This window comes from Myxine glutinosa, chromosome 13, assembly GCF_964187855.1.
Source record: "Myxine glutinosa chromosome 13, kmMyxGlut1.1, whole genome shotgun sequence".
NCBI classification, from domain to species: domain Eukaryota; kingdom Metazoa; phylum Chordata; class Myxini; order Myxiniformes; family Myxinidae; genus Myxine; species Myxine glutinosa.
This window is the reverse complement of record NC_136273.1, coordinates 31,258,621-31,278,071: the sequence shown is the minus strand read 5'-3', so window position 1 is coordinate 31,278,071 and position 19,451 is coordinate 31,258,621. Positions and strand designations below refer to the sequence as shown.

Sequence of the window (19,451 nt, the reverse complement as noted above, 5' to 3'; positions counted from 1 at the left end):
CCCCCCCCCACCTCCCTTTCATTCCATTTTAGTGGGGCACTGAGACAGTTATTTTCACAGACCAACTCAAGTTGATGCTTCTGGCTAACTAAAATCGGACTCTGTTTAGTCGATCACCTTTGTGGATCTATGATGAGGTTCAGAAGGAAAACAAATGTGAATCAATCTGTCAAGGGAACCCAATGAAGTCCATATGTGTTTGAATGCATTCACGCTTATCACACTCTCAGCTATGCCTGTACCTCTCGCGTTATAGCGAGGGAAGGGTATTCCAACATGGCGGCTGCTTGCCCTGCGAACGCGTGCTGCAGCTGCGCTCCAGTTGTATATACAGCTCGGTGAACACACCCCGATACATGTATGAGACCGAGCCTAGCTAGCATGCCCCGAACGCCACCTCAGGATATAGAAGCAAGGCCACGAGCTTGCAATATGCATGCAACACACCTTTAGCCGCATGCTCGTCACGCAAATTCATAGTGTTAAATTAACTCTTCTTTACATCAAATTTTGACCAAATTTTTTTTAAACTTAATGTTCATTTTCAATAAAAATACTGATGTTTTACAGTGCCATGTGCTATTTTCGAGATTTCATGACTATTATCTCGTCAATAGCTGAAAGTTGTGCAGAGTTAACAATCTTTTTGGAAAACGCAATAAATGTGTTGATATGTGAAGAGATTTTTCTTCAGCAAACATTAAAATTGTCCTCGTATTATTTTGCTGTAAGGTAGATGATTGAACAGCTGATGGGTGTGTTCTGTGATTAGGAGTTGTGAAGTTGCTGGTATGAAAAGCACTGAAATTTGATCTGTAGGTGTCGTGAGAAATAATAATTTAAACGTGGATACTGATTTTTAGCTCACCTGGAACTAAGTTCAGGGGAGCTTATGCGATGGCGCATCGTCAGTCCGTAAACACTTGAAACTTCTTCTCCGAAACAGCTGATGGGATTGCGACCAAATTTGGCACAAATGATATTTGTTGTGTTGACTAAAGTTTGTTCACGGCATTTAAAAAATCGGGGTCTTAGGAGGTACATGAGGTGAGGGAGGGGGGGCACACAATTTCGATGACATTTCACCACAACCTTCATCATCCTTGCTGCTGTACCAATGTTTGTTCATGGCATTGGAAAAATTTGGGCTATGAGGAGGTACTTTGGGCTATGAGGTGGGGGGGGGGGGTGTTTGTTTTATTTTTTATTTTTATATAAAGTCTTGTGGTTTTGTTAGCATGATTATGTTAGTACATGCTGCTCTGTCTTCGAGCAACCATTCAAATTGGCTTCAAATACCTTTAGCCAGTGCAGTATACAGTTATTTTTTATTTTTTTAAATTTTTTTCTACCAGGTGAACGCCAGGGGTTGTTCTATCATTGTCTTGTTTATTCGTGCAGGTTCTGTTTTGACGTTTTCCATCAAATGCGCTCTCCACCCCAATTAGTTCGTTTGTGATGTTGAACATATTGTCGTCTCTCAAAAGGTTTACATGGACACTTGTCCACACGTGGTTGTCCCCCGTCGCACAGCGGAGCGAAAGGGGGACTATGGTTTTCCCCTCCGTCCGTATGTCCGTGCGTGTTTCCGTGCGTAAGCGAAGGACCGCATTCAAATTTGGTGTGTGGGTGCAACCCACGTCAAAATCCAAGATGGCCGCCGCCATGTATGTCTGATGCCATGTATGTCTGAACCTTGTGAGATGAATATCTTGAAAAATAAGCGAAGTACCAACTTCTAATTTGGTGTGTGGGTGTATCTCGGCATAAGGAAGAACGCTATTGAAAATTGGGTCGCCACGTCAAAATCCAAGATGGCCGCCACCATATATATGTCTGAACCTTGTGAGCGAAATATCTTGAAAAATAAGCGAAGTACCAACTTCTAATTTGGTGTGTGGGTGTATCTCAGCATAAGGAAGACCGCTATTGTAAATTGGGTCGCCACGTCAAACTCCAAGATGGCCGCCACCACATATATGTCTGAACCTTGTGAGTGAAATATCTTGGAAAATAAGCAAAGTACCAACTTCTAATCTTGGTGTTTGGGTGTATCTAGGCATAAGGAAGAACGCTATTGAAAATTGGGTCGCCACGTCAAAACCCAAGATGGCCGCCTCTATGTGTGTCTGAACCTTGTGAGCGAAATATCATATCATAGCATGTTTTCTGCGTCTTCCACTTTGTCAACTCGCATCACTTCACCGACGGGGGACCTAGGCGTAACGCTTGTTCCTTCGTGTTTTTAACCCAAGCTTTGTATCAAATATTGTTGATTTGACAGTGGCTCATCCACAAGATTGCCAAATGCAGCACGGCTGTTGCTGATGGCCATGTCTTGTTTGATGATGATTATGAGTGTCAGATTTTTATCTTGCAGCCATTTAATTCAATAAAGCTGGTTTTTAGCCAAATTAATATTGTTTTGGATACTGGTTCTTGTGTCTGGCAGGAGCAGCATGTACTTCTAAATGAGACGTATGATAAGAATGAGCCATGTGCAACCATACCTGGTGATGAAGCTGCTGCACCTGAGAGCCCTCCACAAGTTGGCGCTGCTATCTCTTCTGGTCAGTCTTGCTAAGTAACAACCGACTGCAAGCAAATTGCTTTTCTAATTCCAAGCTGTGAGACTCTTTAGTTATAACATCCTTTTAGTGGTCTTATGGAAGATTTGAATTTTCTTCCCTTGATCATTATTTATAATTTCCCAAAGGATTTGAAAATGTTTAACAGGTGGTGATCCATATGGCTTTATTATTTTCCTTTGCTCGTATGCAGAAATAGGCCATTTGAACATGTGTGTGTGTGTGTGTGTGTGTGTGTGTGTGTGTGTGTATGTATATGTATGTATATATATATATATATATATATATATATATATATATATATATATATATATATATATATATATATATATATATATTGTTACGGACACGACTTAGATGTTATGGTGGGCCGAGCGGAATGGCCGCCGTGTTCGCACAAGTTACCCGATTACACTCGAACGTTGGCCGAATCGCGCTATGCTAAATCAATGAAGGAAAGGACACAACGGCTGGGTTAAATGACACGACACCAGGGGTACAGTTCTCAAGACCTCCGGAGGAGGATATAATATGGGGTATGCAGAACGTTTAGATTACACGGCACAAGAGGTACAGCACAGAAAGGTGGGCACTTATACACGGTCTTATCTTAGCCCCGACAGACCACAGACAAACGGGACAAGACTGACTCACACAGGGATTGCTGGCAAGGAAGGGCAGGCAGTCGATGGCTCAAGGTGCACCTTGGCTCAGGGGCAGAATCGACCCGGTCCGGTCCAGAGAGGCGGGAGGTATCTCTCAGCGCTAGGAGGTGGCGTCCTTTCTTCTTCGTAGCTGAGGCGCATCTGACGTCACCTCCGTCTTCCTGCGCATGTCCAGCGGGGAGTGACACGCCCTCGGCTCGTTAGCTCCGCCCCAGATGGAATCGGTCCGCCGCTTCTTATTGGGTGCGGGGGGTTACCGGGCTCCGCCCTTGACGAGGAGCTGACAGTGAGCCCCTGTGTGGTAACCCCGTCGGAGCACATGGTCAATGGCGGCTAACCAAGCCGGAGTGAGGACGCACACTCGCCGCGCCGCCCCCCGCTGTTGTTGTTGTTGGTGTTGTTATTCCATGAGGAAGAGATGCGGGGAGGTATTGGGAGGTCCTAAACTTACTAACGGTGCCATACAATCACATTCTGGTGCAACGAAGAGTCAGAATTAATGGAAACGAGTCCTTAACTGACATAGACTAAGAATAACTAGCAAGATGTCCTATAGTTGTCTACGTGAGATGCGGTGAACCTGGGCACGACATTTAATGGGGGAAAAAGGGGAAGGTCGGGGCTACAGAGTGTTGTTTACAGACAATGGGACTAGGGAATGGGGGATTGGGGATAGTTGGGGAGTATTGGGGAAATAGGGGAATATTTACAAGCGGATATGGATGGAGGCCAAATCCCATATCCGCAACATTGCACCCTTCTCTACCTCGGGGCGTCCCGACCCGATAAATTTTTACCTACTTTAGTGTGGCGCTCAGATGTAGTTCCCTCTACTATTAACTCTACCCTGAGTGCGACAGTTTTACAGATGTTCACAAATGAGTAAATATGTCCCCCTGCGACGTTGCACCCTTCTCCTCACAGAAACACACCCACAGGATAACCGAATCGCGGAAAGAATCCTCAAACTAAACATACAGCCGGTAGGGAGCATTATTTACACAAGACTACTCTGATATTTACACTACGATCCAGGACCTGTTTTTGGAGGAACACATGCAGATGTTATGCATAGAGAGAGCACGCATGCCAGCATCGATACACCAACCCACGAGTGCTCTGTGGCCCTACGGCCTTTAATAATGTGCAGAGCACCCCATCCAAGCACCAAAAGCACCACCCCATAACACAGTCAGCACCATCCGGTGCACCAGTAAAGTGTTCAATAATCACCGGTGGTGTCGCAGCCGGCCGATGTTCTGCCGCTGGTCTTGCCTTCATGGAGCACTTGGCCTTCTGGCTTCTTTCAAAAATAAAGAAAGGCGCCAACCGCGTCCATTTCTCTATTGTGGCCGTCAGGGGGCCAACTAAAAGTGGTTCACCTGTATGGCATAGGTGCCACGTTGACCCATAGGTCCATCAACGGGTGGTGCTTGCCCGCAAAAGACTGCGGTCCATGGTGGGCGGCCACAAAAATTGCGGTCCATATGGTGTATCGATCCAGGCAGCAAGCAGCGAAAGTGCAGGCCCACAACTGCGGAGCCAGCACCTCTCTCTCCTCTCTCTCTGCCCCAAAGCCAGATCCTCGGAGGTGGGAGACACAAGAAGAAGACAAGTGAGTAAGGTGGTAAGGGCGCAAAAGTGCACGCAATACAAGATGATGCACACTGGGGGCACATGGGAACCAGGTGAGACAGGTACGTTCCTACCGTACGCCCCCCCCCCCCCCCCACCAGGTAACCTACATGCCCCCTCCCTTACCCCTTACTGTATCCACAAAACACAACACTACCCATAAACATCTACTTTACAAATCAACAACCGTCCCTACTGTCTTCCCCGTTCCTCCCATAAACCAAATTCGTCTTCTCTCCCTCCTTACCAATCAAATTTGCCATTTCCAACTCTCATCACAATTTGCCATCTCCAACTCAACATCAAAATTTGCCATCACCAATTCATCATCAGTCCCTCCTAAGGAGGGAGAGATGGAATCACCCCAATGTCTCATCCACGTCGTGATGCGTCTCACCAATCCACACAGCAATTCTCATTTCCTGCACACAGAACAAAGAAAACACAGGTGTGGAGTCATCATCATCACCTCAGGTAAGTGGCTGCGTATGGTGCGACAGGTTCATCAATCCTAACTATTTCCTAAATGACTTTAACAACTTTACATTACCCGGGGTCTTTCTCCTGCCAAACCATTGGCCCTCTTACACTATGGGTTCTAAAAACCAATTCCCATTGACCAAACTGTGGTGCTTTTCAATTTGGGGTCTCACTCCCCCGATTCATCTCCCGGTGCCCTCGCACAATTTCTGGGCTGTGACGTGTAGCTCTCCCAGCAGGTCTACCCACCTGCACACCTCCACCACTGCAGTTGCCTCCGAGCTTACCTGCTCCTTACCCTAACCTAACTACCTGGGGAAGGCCCTCTGGCGCTCTCCCCACTCGGTGCCCTCTCTGGCACTGGGCTACCCGGGTCCGTCCTCCGGATCCTCGGGCCCCACTGACACTAACGGCTCCCAGAGCCCACCTGCGGCCTCACCTGGCCGACATCCTCACAGTGGTGGAGTGCCCAACCAACTACACACACTAACAGGCTACACGCCCAGCCATTTCCACAACACTAATGCACCCATCCACAATACCATTCTGCAACCGCACCACAAATGCCAATATCCAACCACAATTTACCTATACCCTCTACCTAACACTTACACTACCCGCCCCGGGTATCCGTGATGGGGGTCCACTCTTCCCCCATTCACACCTTCGCACCATCCACTCCACTCCACAATTTCCACCATTCTCACTCCATGTATTCCACACACCTGCACTTGCACACGTGTGCTCTCACACCTGGTGCCACCTGCACCCTTCTCTCCCCAAGCGCATTCGCGCTGATCCACAACACTCACTACTCATACACTGCTCCACACACCTGTCCAGCTCTCACACAGCATCATCTCATCTAACTACTCCTCTCTGAAACTTGCGCTTCCCAGTCGCCCCTTTAAACTATTGCGCTCCCTCGTCATTATCATCCACATTAAACTACCTGTGTCCCCACTACAGGTATCAGTCACTAACTAAACTTAACGTTACCTAATGTCATCTTCTAGGTCCCTATCAATATCCTAACCCACCCGGGCTAGTTTTCACTGCCGTATACCCCATAAGCTATAGCTCATTTGCCCCACTCCATGGGAAGGGTGGCAGGGATGCCACCCTTACCCACCGGGCCCATCGCTCATCAATCCCCCAGTCCTCTGGCACTAATAAGCCCCCCTTATTCAGAGGTACTGGGTCCCGCCTCGGCATCTAAAGCCGAGGCAATCCACGGGGGCGCCTGCTCGCCGGTGTAAGGCCTTCTAGTTTCCCGGGGTCTGGCGGGGGGGTGTCTGGGGTCGGCTAACCCGCTCCCCCCTGGGCGGAGTTGAGGACCCCAACCGCCGGGGATCATCCCGGCGCGTGGCTCGACAGTGCCGCGCCAGGTGACCCAGACGGTTGCAGGTATAGCACCTCACCTGATAAGGTGCTTGTCTCCGGAATTCCAAATTTCCCCCCCCCGTAGGTCCGAATTGGATTACCCGCTCGTGGTCCACCGCGGGCCACCTCCGGGGCCGCCTGCCATGGTCCAGGTCCCGCCAGGCGCTGGTCCACCAGCCTCCGGACCATGCCCGCCAGGTCAGGACTCACGTCGGGGGCGGGCCCCCTAAGGGGTCCGCCCTCCATCGGGGGTCCCACCTGGCGGACCGCCATTGCGAGACGCTCGCCCCCCCGGGCCAGGGGCCTCGCTGCTTCCCAACGGGCCGCAGCGTCAGCCGCCTGGCTCAGAGTCTGCGGGCGCCACATGGCGAGCTGTTGCCGGAGCTCAATATCCGGGAGGGCCTGGATAAAATGGTCCAGCGCCAGGCTTTCCCGGGAATCCGCTGCCATGCTAGCATGTGCGATCCCCACTGCGCGGCGAATGTCGTGGGCAAGTTCCCCGATGGCTTCCTCGGGCTTGCGTTTTCGCAGCGCGAGCTGAGCTTTAACAAGCTCGCTCTGCTGTTCAATGCCGAATCGATTAATTAGGGCGTCGCGGAGGGCTGGCAGGGTGAGAGCACCCGCTGGTAATGCCGTCAGCACCTCCGCCGCCGCGCCGCGCAATGCGGCCACCAGGTGTACTCCACCTTCGTCCTCACCCCAACCGTTGCCCTTACACACACAGTCAAACTGCGCCAGGTACGCGCGTAGATCACTCTTGCCGTCATACGGCGCGAGTGGGACCTTGTGGGACCACCTCGTATGCGTCGTTGCCCGCCTGCCGGACCCCGTGCGTCGCCCCTTGCGGGGTCAGCGCGGGGCCGAACCGGCCGGGCCCCCACAGTACATTACCCCCAAGGGGCTCTCGTGCCTCCCCGGTCCCTCTAACAACTACCCCTGTTGGTGTCGATGCATGGGTCACACTTCCGCAACCCGCTACCCATTCCATACCACCACAACCTTGCTCACCCACACCTCGCACCTCTCGTTCCATACCCTCCGGACCAGCCATACACCTCTCTTGGCCTCTCACGAACATCCGGGTCTATCTCGACCCCCAAGCTTATTAAATCACCTGGCGCATCATACGCACGACCATATTGGTCACCACTTACACCGGGTCCTCTTTCTCTTCGCTTCTCCTCCATCACCTGCGAATCCCTCATCCGGTTAATGAGCACATCATCACGATCCGAACACAGACTTTGGACCAATTCTTTTACTTCCTCCTTTATCTCTTTCTTATCCTCTCTCCGTCGCTTCTTAATTTCGCTCACCCCTTCTTCCACTTCTTCTAATTTCTGCTTCACCTCCTTCATCTCCTCGTGCGCCCCTTTAAGTTCTTCCTCTAACTCCACTTTATTTTTTTCTATGTGCTCCCGCACCTCCCGCTCTTTAACCTCCATCACCTCTACCACCTTGTCCATTTTCCTCGTCAGGTCCTCATGTACCGTCTGACACTCTTTTTTAATTACCCCTACGTCCTTTTTCATCTCCTTCTGTGTCGATTTTAAACCCTCTATTACCGCTGTGGTCTTCTTTACCTGGTCCCCAACTCCTTTTGTCCCACTGTCAGTTGTTCTACTCCCAGCGTCAACTCCTCTATACCACCTTGCAATTTTACAGTCCCCTTTCTCACCTCCTTCTCCATGCGCTCCTTACAGTGCCTCACCTCCTCGCCCACTCCTCCGACCTCCTCACTCACTCCTCCTCTGATCTCCTCTCCCATCACTTGCATCTCCTGCCCAGATGCCACCCTCATCTGCTCCATTTCCTCCCTGTGAGCATCCAGTTTAGTTTCTACCCCCATTCTAACCCCCTCTATCTGCTGCCCCATTTGTTTAACTTCCCTTTCCGCTTGGTCCCTCATGTCCCTCAATTTGCCTTCCATACTGTTTTCTAACCCCTCTAACCCATTTTTCACTCCCTCTATCTGATTCTCCTGGGCAGCCATTCTATTTTCTACCCCCGTTAACCCCTCCTGTATTTCCCCTAATCTATTGTCTAATTTCCCAAATTTCTTGTCTAATCCCTTAAAATTATTGTCTAACCCCTCACCGGTACCCCTCGCTTCGTCCCTCATTACCCCCATTTGGTCCTCCAATCGCTCACCCAATCGCTCACTATCAGCCCTCATTTGCTCACTATCAGCCCTCATTTGCTCACTCTGAGCATCCATCCGATTCCCCATTTGTCCCATAAGGGCCCCCATCATTCTGTTTTCCATTTCTTCATTATTCTTGTCCATAAGGGCCTTCATTTGCATAAAAAAAAGGTTCAAATCTACCAGCGGCGCTACCACGGTCGCGGGCGCGGTCGCCGTGGCCATGTGCGAGGCGCCATTTTGCGCGCCCGTAACCTCGTGCGCGACGACGCCATTTTGCGACCCTGCTACCCTCACTGCTTCGCTCTCCTCATGTCCCTCAATTTGGTCCTGGATCGACCCTGCCTCACTCTCCTCTACCGGAACCCAGCCGTCTTGGTCTGCCATAGCGCGACTTTCAAAATCGGGTTTTTATTTTTTTTTGTAAAACACAATTAAATTTCGCCGTTATAATTTCGAGCGCGTGAAACGCGCTCCGGGACCGATCCCACTTCCCGACACCAATTGTTACGGACACGACTTAGATGTTATGGTGGGCCGAGCGGAATGGCCGCCGTGTTCGCATAAGTTACCCGATTACACTCGAACGTTGGCCGAATCGCGCTATGCTAAATCAATGAAGGAAAGGACACAACGGCTGGGTTAAATGACACGACACTAGGGGTACAGTTCTCAAGACCTCCGGAGGAGGATATAATATGGGGTATGCAGAACGTTTAGATTACACGGCACAAGAGGTACAGCACAGAAAGGTGGGCACTTATACACGGTCTTATCTTAGCCCCGACAGACCACAGACAAACGGGACAAGACTGACTCACACAGGGATTGCTGGCAAGGAAGGGCAGGCAGTCGATGGCTCAAGGTGCACCTTGGCTCAGGGGCAGAATCGACCCGGTCCGGTCCAGAGAGGCGGGAGGTATCTCTCAGCGCTAGGAGGTGGCGTCCTTTCTTCTTCGTAGCTGAGGCGCATCTGACGTCACCTCCGTCTTCCTGCGCATGTCCAGCGGGGAGTGACACGCCCTCGGCTCGTTAGCTCCGCCCCAGATGGAATCGGTCCGCCGCTTCTTATTGGGTGCGGGGGGTTACCGGGCTCCGCCCTTGACGAGGAGCTGACAGTGAGCCCCTGTGTGGTAACCCCGTCGGAGCACATGGTCAATGGCGGCTAACCAAGCCGGAGTGAGGACGCACACTCCCCGCGCCGCCGCCGCGCCGCCCCCCGCTGTTGTTGTTGTTGGTGTTGTTATTCCATGATGAAGAGATGCGGGGAGGTATTGGGAGGTCCTAAACTTACTAACGGTGCCATACAATCACATTCTGGTGCAACGAAGAGTCAGAATTAATGGAAACGAGTCCTTAACTGACATAGACTAAGAATAACTAGCAAGATGTCCTATAGTTGTCTACGTGAGATGCGGTGAACCTGAGCACGACATTTAATGGGGGAAAAAGGGGAAGGTCGGGGCTACAGAGTGTTGTTTACAGACAATGGGACTAGGGAATGGGGGATTGGGGATAGTTGGGGAGTATTGGGGAAATAGGGGAATATTTACAAGCGGATATGGATGGAGGCCAAATCCCATATCCGCAACAATGTATATATATATATATATATATATATATATATATATATATATATATATATATATATATATATATATATATATATATATATATATTGTTACGGACCGCGGATAAGGATGTTGGTTTGCCGAGCGGATGGCACCGCGGCCGAACAGTTGCCCCGATTCCCGAACGTTGGCCGGATCGCGCCACAGGTATTCAATAGGGAAAAGACAAAGGCGACACGGATGTGAAGAAGAAGAAGAAGAAGACAAAAAGGTTGGAAATACTACTAAATTTATTCCTACTATTTACATGCTCAAAGTAACCAAGGAGAAGGAAGGATAATAAAATAATTTACAGAAGAATCAGAGACACAGTGCAATTATTAGCTTACCTACAGTCTTAATTAAACCCAGGGACAGAACGAACAAAGACAGACTCACGCGGGGAATGATGATAGGACTGGCCGGAGGTGGATGGCTGGAGGGAGAGGAAGGTCCACGGGTACTGCAGCACGATCGGCGCGTTTAGCAGCCGTCGTTCCTTCGCGGCCCTGCTCAAGAACTGCCGTCAAGGCCCGAAGCTGCTGTTGCTGCTGTGGCTGTGGCTGCTGCTGCTGCTGCTGCTGCTGTGTGGACGTCGCGTGCTTTTTCCAGGACTCATCTGAGGTGGGGGCATCTTCTGCGGGTTATATATGCCACGCCCCTGAACCTTCGCGAACCTCCTTGATGTTTCTCTCCACACCCTCTCCAAGTCCAACCCCTTGTTCGTGGTTGGTTGAGTGGGGCTGACTCACTCCTCCCCTCTATGACGAGGTGGGGACACGCCTTTCTTCCCCGACCCGAGCACATGTTCAATAGTGGTTTTGGGGCGAAATCAACAACCCACAGCTGTAGCAAACCTGGCAAACTGCCCAGTGCAGTTGGCAATGGAGGCTTGGAGGGGATGTAGCTGGCAATTGAGGCTTGGCAATGGAAGTTTTGGGAGTGGGAATGGGGAATGAAAGGGAATCTATCTTATTTCACTTGGTGCAATGGAGTGTCATCTTAATGGAAGACAAGGCCTTACCCTAATACACATAATAAAGATATAACTATTGAACAAGGGGGGAAATCTATGATTGGCTAACATGTGGTGTTTATGAACTAGTTACGGGACGCACTTTGACCTTTATACATAACTGGAGCAAGGAGGGCGATATTTTACAACAATTTACTATACAATAAAAAAACACAATAATAAAAACACAATCCTCATATCCACAACAATATATATTGTTACGCAACTGTGATTAACACCACAGTTACGGATGGCCGATTTGCGAGACTTTAACTCCCGAGGCGAACACTCAATGGCGGACTCAAGTTCAACACAAACGCGCGGAATGGCGGGACACAGCGAAGGCTCCGCAACCTTACCTATTAAAATCAAACACCCAGGAAAACTGCGTTCAGATATATATACAGAAAATAATATAAGGATTTATTATCGAATAGTAATACAGTGAAAAAGCCGCGCCGGTAAATCTAATAACTCTAAATCGGGACGTCCCCACACGACTGACAGCAAACACGATACGAGGGAGATTATGAATACAAAAATAACACGTCACGTCGTTCAAATGTACGCGGATGCGGCTTATCTGTCTTTTGGTTGTCTTGGTGGCGGCCGTCCACACCGCTCCTTTTGGCCCGATCGCACACCACCAGGTCCTTCGCTCCAAGCTCCACGAGGCCCCGCTCCAAGCACCACGCGTCCGACGCGTGGCCAGCAGCTTCACACGAGGACGATCTCCACAAGGCCCGTGCACCAATGGTTCAACGGAGGGCTCGACTTGCAACGAACTGCTGCGAACTGCCGCGTGCTCTGTGTGCTTGGTGTTCTAACGAACTCTCCACCAACTGCCTTCGGGGAGCTTTTCCCCCAACTGTCTTCGGGGAGCTTTTTCCACCAACTGTGTCTCCGCGTCGACTGTGTGCTCCAACGAACTCCCTGTGTACTCTCTGGACTGCCACGAACTCAACTCCTGAAATGGCGTCCGACCGTCGCATATATTGGTGGCCGATCACGTCACATTGGCGCACTCCTGAGCCAATCACAGCCTCCCAACTCGCCCAGGTCACGCCCTCTGCGGCATGCGACTCCTGACATCTCCCGTCCGCGACCCCCCCGCGGTCGTTTTGTAACACGTGCCAGCGAGGTTGGTAGGCCTTTGAGGTGCGAACGGCGGCGGCCAACCGTGGCGGTGTTTTTGGCCTGGTTTCCTGTCTATTTATTACGAAGTCAATGTCAGGGAAAGGGAATTATTTAATGTTGCGCTAAGGACCTAACTAATGTTTATGTGGTTTGCAGTGCCATAATGGACAAAGGTTTGACTACTAGGTGAGACTCACAGGGGCGTTACCTTTAATCCCTCACTATTTAACACTCGGACCTCCAGGTAGATCCACAATCATACATCTTACCCCGACAAACGCCTAAACATCAAGAACTTATTACATGTAGAGTCCCTGTCACGACAGCCGAATACCTACCTATTCAGATCTACCTAGCTCTAGATATTGCTCTACCAAATTCATAACACAGCCCCCCCCCCTGGAACCGTAGCTCCTGCAAGGTTCACCGCAGGCGCTACCATTCCAGCCTTAACACTTACTGTCACACACTTAATTAACCTATGAAATAAATCAGGAAGGGCTGTGGGAAGTGAGTCGGACTACCTACCTACACTTCCTTAACATGCTGAACCCCTTAACCATCATGCAAGTATGTACATCTTCTTCGTTGTTCCTGTGGAGGGAGGAAACAACAACACACAACACTAACTTAACCACAAAACTTAACCATCTTTCCAAACTCAAAACTCTAACCTTTGTACATACCCCGGTTTACAGACCGCGTCCCCCGGTGGATGCCACAAGACACAACCTTACCTGCGGGGCCATCCCCAATGCATCCCCCTAAATTTTCCACGGCCCTGTCCAGATGTTACAGGTGAGTGACACGGCTCGGTGGATTTCGCCCACATTCATGCAACACAGACCCCTTAACCACTCATTCTCATTCCATAGGTCATCAAGGCATTTCAAAAATCAACAAAGCACTTATTTCAATACACCCCCTGCAGGACCATGGCATTGATGTCATTCACGTGTGTGTGCATTCCTCAACTAGGCAGCGGGGAGGTACCGCACAAAAAGATGGTGGGGGCGCATCAGGCTGTGGTGCCCGCAGTCCCAAAAACAAGTCAACCGACTTACAAGTTCATTGCCCCCCCCCTTTACCTCTTGGCCCCGTGACAGCCCAACAGCCCCTTTCCGCCGTTACCTCGCCGGTGAGGGTCTCCACACACACCAGGCTCCTTTGCCTCCTGCTTTCGCGCAGCAACACGGGTCACCGGGGGACTTCCTCACCCCGCGGCGCCCAACCAGACCCTCCACCGACGAGCTCCAATTTCCAGTTACCACCGGCTGCCAGGGGTAATTGCCGCAGAGGGGGGCCCGCAGGCATCGCTCCTCAGAGCTTGCTCTGTACCTGCGGACACACACACCTTCCCCACCCACAAGACCCCAAAACACACTTCCTCCCCCACTGCCATTCAATTCTCCACACAACTCAGCACAATTCAGTACAATTCATAGATGGTGTAAAAGGTGTTACAAGGCTTGCCATGGCCTGCCAATGTGAAATCCCATTCACAGTTCGAATCATTGAATCCTTACACATTTCCATTAGCACATTTCCAAAAAGCACAATTATCGCCCCTCATTATCTCCAATAATCATCACTCACTCTCCAGGTTCCACTCTCACGACCACATCAAAACACCTAACCACAACACAAAAACATACGCCACCCACAAGACACTGTGGCTCCCATTCCATCCCCTCACCGGCCATGTCATCACTCGCTCTCACCTCCCAACTCCAAATTACATGTCCCCAATTTCCCAAAGCAAATCCTGAAGCCTGGGACAGTACTCCTTAAAACACTCACCTCAAGTGCAGGTAGTTGCAGGTTGGTCAGGTCCAAGAGTCATCCACCCATACAATTCCCAAAATTTCACATTGGGCCTACCAAATACTTCCAAATTTCTCTTTTGTCCCCACTACACTGGCAGGTATGTGGATCCGCATCCAACGGTGATCATCACTACACAACTACCTGTGGCCACGACAGCTCTGCACCTCTACCGTGCAAGGGTCACCGGGACAAGGTGAGCAGTCAAAACGCCAACATGGCCCATGAGTGTCCATAAGGGTGCGACCCACCATCCATCCTTCGGCCCCCCTGCGAGGAACACAGCTGCAGCAGCCCCAGCTGGCCAATGTGGTGAGCACTTGCTGCCAAAACACACACTACCGCACACACAACCTCGGCCCTGGGGGGCACGGTCGCAGTGCGCGGCATCCCTACAGCCACGTCCCCTGCACCTCCCCATCATCCCCCAGTCCGACTACAGAACTGCAGCCCCCCAGTGCTCACCCACACTTGACCACACCAAGGTCCAGTCAACAGCCATGCTCCACCAGGAGACCCACCCAGAAGACATGGTCCACACACCTCGGACACGCACAGCACCACGTTGACCCTCAGGCTACACAACTACATCCCCATCATCCCGCGTCCCAAATATCAGCACAGTTGCCCCCGCAACCAGTTGAAAGCTGTGTCTTGCTACCCTATTAATTTTATCACAGCCTCCAACACTTTGGTCTACACACCTGGATCAATAATGGCGTCACTGTACAGTGTCCACCATGGCATTTCAAAATCCACCCTTAAATTTCCATCTAACCCACAGATTACCCATGCTAAACATTTATCACATTTCACTAACCTCACCAAAGAAGGATGCTTTGCCATACACATGCCAGCCGAGCATGGCCCATATGCTCGGCTCGTTACACATCTCCCGATTCACATCCCCATGGCTCTCTTCCCAACCCGAGAGTCCATAAATCATAACGGAGCATCTGTGGAAGGTCACTCACACCATCACGTTCCACAGATGCCCCAATGGTTGTCCGGCAGGCTATCTCCATCCCTGTCCATTCGGTTTGACCCGCGTCCATAGACCAACCACCATGCCAGGTCACCACATGCTGGTTGTCCCAGAGTCTCAGGGAGAGGGTGTCAGGTCGCATGCCCGGGTGATCACTACATCAGGCCCAAGCTGGCCATCTGCGGTGCCACCACCAAAGCGCGACCCACAACACCTCCCCCTAGTGGTCCTCAATATTTGCCATCCCAGGCTTGAGAAACCACCTCGGACCTCCCTGGAGGTCTTAACCCCCACCAGGGTCCGGTGACCCTGCCGGCCCGAGCCACCAGCTCGGACGGCGCCCCGATGGACAAGGGACGCCACACTCCACCAGACCCCCCGTGGGACCCAGGTCGTACCTCGACACCCAAGGCTGGACCCCACGTCCAAATCTCGCCATCACAGCCCCCCAGCTGGCCGGCATACCCAAATTTTGAAAGGGGCAACTTTTGCCCGAGGCCATCACCCATGACCTCGCCATGTCCAGATCCCGCAGCCCGGGGACCAATCCCCACCATGGCTGCTCCAAATCAATTTCCCATTGTAATTTTATTTTAAATTTTCTTTTACAAATTTTCATTCCCACTGCCAAACCGCAGCTGCAGGGAACAACCTCTACCACCGGTTGTTCTGCCCCTCCCTGCAGTTGATCCAAATTCCCTACAGGGACCAAATCTCCAGAAGCTCTATCTCCCGATCCTCCAAGATCCAAATCCAGCCCGGAGCCAACACACTCCCCCAACTGGTTGTCCAATTTTGGAGCCTCTGTTTCCAAATAGCAGTGTACAGTGAGCGTCCCCTCGGTCATTCCAACCACCTCCTCGGACCAACTCACCTCATCACCCAGGCTCCTTTGGGCCTGAACAAGCTCTACCTCCATGGGACTGTCACAGGTCTCCAGCCGCTGGATCAAATCATCCTCATCACAAATCATTCCTGGCCCCGCCAGGCTTTGATCAATATCCCCAATAAATAGCCGGTCCGGCTCTATCGCATGGACCCCCAAAAACTCTACCCCCTCTTGCTCCGCACCACCGCCCTGGTGCTGCACAATTCCAAATTCATCCCCTGGTTGGGGTGTTGTGACATCCACACGGTCCCGATAAACAACCAGGCCAGAATGTGGGAAACATTCCCCATTACAACTCTCACATTCCAAATTTCTTTCCCCGCTCACCTGTGGACACTCCACGTTTACCTGTACACTTACCACAATTGCCATTTCCCTTTTTAATCCATTAATTTGGTCACTCAGGTCCTTCAGTCCTTCCCTCCATTCATTCCCCTGGGACTCCATTTTATTTTCCAGCCCATCAATTTGTTCCTTCAAGCGATCACTCATTCCCTTCATTCCTTCCCTACATTCCTTCCCCTGGCACTCCATTTTTTGAAGCAATTGACCCAACATCTGGTCGGTTGTCGGGGCCGTTCCTACTGCTCCCGACTCCCCGGTGGGGGAAGGGGATAAGTTGGTGCTCGGGACGGGGGAGGTTCCAAGGCTCACCTCGACATCTAATTCCCCTATTTCCGGCTCACTCCCAACGCTGACGGAGGCCTCGCTGCGTACTTCCATCTCGTCGACCTCCGACATCCGCTTTTCGGAAGGTCGTTCCCCGCGCGCGTATTTATTTTAATAATTCCTGAAACAATTTAAATTTGACGAAGACGCGATATCGCGCTCCGTTTGCCCAATTGATTATCAAATTTCTCCGCCTCAACTATAAAAATTTTGCGTTCGAACGTCGGGCGCAATGTACGCCCGACCATGTCGATTTCGCCCCGCGGACAAAAAAATTTGTCCGACCGTGTCGATGTCTCGCCGCGGACAAAAAAAATTGTCCGACGGGTTCAAATCCTACACTCCTGACACCACTTGTTACGCAACTGTGATTAACACCACAGTTACGGATGGCCGATTTGCGAGACTTTAACTCCCGAGGCGAACACTCAATGGCGGACTCAAGTTCAACACAAACGCGCGGAATGGCGGGACACAGCGAAGGCTCCGCAACCTTACCTATTAAAATCAAACACCCAGGAAAACTGCGTTCAGATATATATATACAGAAAATAATATAAGGATTTATTATCGAATAGTAATACAGTGAAAAAGCCGCGCCGGTAAATCTAATAACTCTAAATCGGGACGTCCCCACACGACTGACAGCAAACACGATACGAGGGAGATTATGAATACAAAAATAACACGTCACGTCGTTCAAATGTACGCGGATGCGGCTTATCTGTCTTTTGGTTGTCTTGGTGGCGGCCGTCCACACCGCTCCTTTTGGCCCCGATCGCACACCACCAGGTCCCTTCGCTCCAAGCTCCACGAGGCCCCGCTCCAAGCACCACGCGTCCGACGCGTGGCCAGCAGCTTCACACGAGGACGATCTCCCACAAGGCCCGTGCACCAATGGTTCAACGGAGGGCTCGACTTGCAACGAACTGCTGCGAACTGCCCGCGTGCTCTGTGTGCTTGGTGTTCTAAACGAACTCTCCACCAACTGCCTTCGGGGAGCTTTTCCCCCAACTGTCTTCGGGGAGCTTTTTTCCACCAACTGTGTCTCCGCGTCGACTGTGTGCTCCAACGAACTCCTGCTGTTACTCTCTGGACTGCCACGAACTCAACTCCTGAAATGGCGTCCGACCGTCGCATATATTGGTGGCCGATCACGTCACATTGGCGCACCTCCTGAGCCAATCACAGCCTCCCAACTCGCCCAGGTCACGCCCTCTGCGGCATGCGACTCCTGACATCTCCGTCCGCGACCCCCCCGCGGTCGTTTTGTAACACGTGCCAGCGAGGTTGGTAGGCCTTTGAGGTGCGAACGGCGGCGGCCAACCGTGGCGTGTTTTTGGCCTGGTTTCCTGTCTATTTATTACGAAGTCAATGTCAGGAAAGGGAATTATTTAATGTTGCGCTAAGGACCTAACTAATGTTTATGTGGTTTGCAGTGCCATAATGGACAAAGGTTTGACTACTAGGTGAGACTCACAGGGGCGTTACCTTTAATCCCTCACTATTTAACACTCGGACCTCCAGGTAGATCCACAATCATACATCTTACCCCCGACAAACGCCTAAACATCAAGAACTTATTACATGTAGAGTCTCCTGTCACGACAGCCGAATACCTACCTATTCAGATCTACCTAGCTCTAGATATTGCTCTACCAAATTCATAACACAGCCCCCCCCCTGGAACCGTAGCTCCTGCAAGGTTCACCGCAAGGCGCTTGTAAATATTCCCCTATTTCCTCAATACTTCCCAACTATCCCCAATCCCCATTCCCTAGTCCCATTTTCTGTAAACAACACTCTGTAGACCGACCTCCCCCTATTTCCCCCATAAATGTCGCACCCAGGTTCACCGCATCTCATGTAAGACAACTATAGGACATCTTGCTAGTTATTCTTAGTCTGTCAGTTAAGGACTCGTTTCCATAATTCTGACTCTTCGTTGCACCAGAATGTGATTGTATGGCACCGTTAGGAAGTTTAGGACCTCCCAATACCTCCCCGCAGCTCTTCCTCACGGTTCAACAACAACAACAACAACAACAACGGCGGCGGCGCGGGGAGTGCGCGTCCTCACTCCGGCTTGGTTGGTAGGGGGTGTTGGGAGGGCACCAGGCCTTTCCAACGAGCCGCCATCGAACATGTGCTCGACGGGTTACCACGTAGGGGCTCGCTGTCAGCTCCTCGTCAAGGGCGGAGTCCGGTAACCCCCGCACCCAATAGAAGCGGCGGACCGGTCCCATCTGGGGCGGAGCCAACCAGCCGAGGGCGTGTGACTCCCCGCTGAGCATGCGCAGGAAGAGGGAGGTGACGTCAGATGCGCGCTGAGCTTGGAGAAGAAAGACGCCACCCTCCTGAGCGCTGTGAGGCCTCCCTGCATCTCTTGGGACCGTGCTTGATCCTGTCCCCGAGCCAAGGTGCACCT

General features: G+C 51.2%; 1 protein-coding gene across 4 annotated transcripts in view; it reads left to right on the top strand.

Moving 5' to 3' along the window:
- Window positions 1-19,451, top strand: part of LOC137414429 (uncharacterized) — a 74,691-nt gene that overhangs the window by 20,299 nt on the left and 34,941 nt on the right. For all 4 annotated transcript variants that reach the window (XM_078767246.1, XM_078767247.1, XM_078767248.1 and 1 more), the window contains exon 6: window positions 2,453-2,570. In XM_078767246.1, the coding sequence (XP_078623372.1) occupies window positions 2,453-2,570 (118 nt within the window). The remainder of the gene's footprint in view (window positions 1-2,452; window positions 2,571-19,451) is intronic.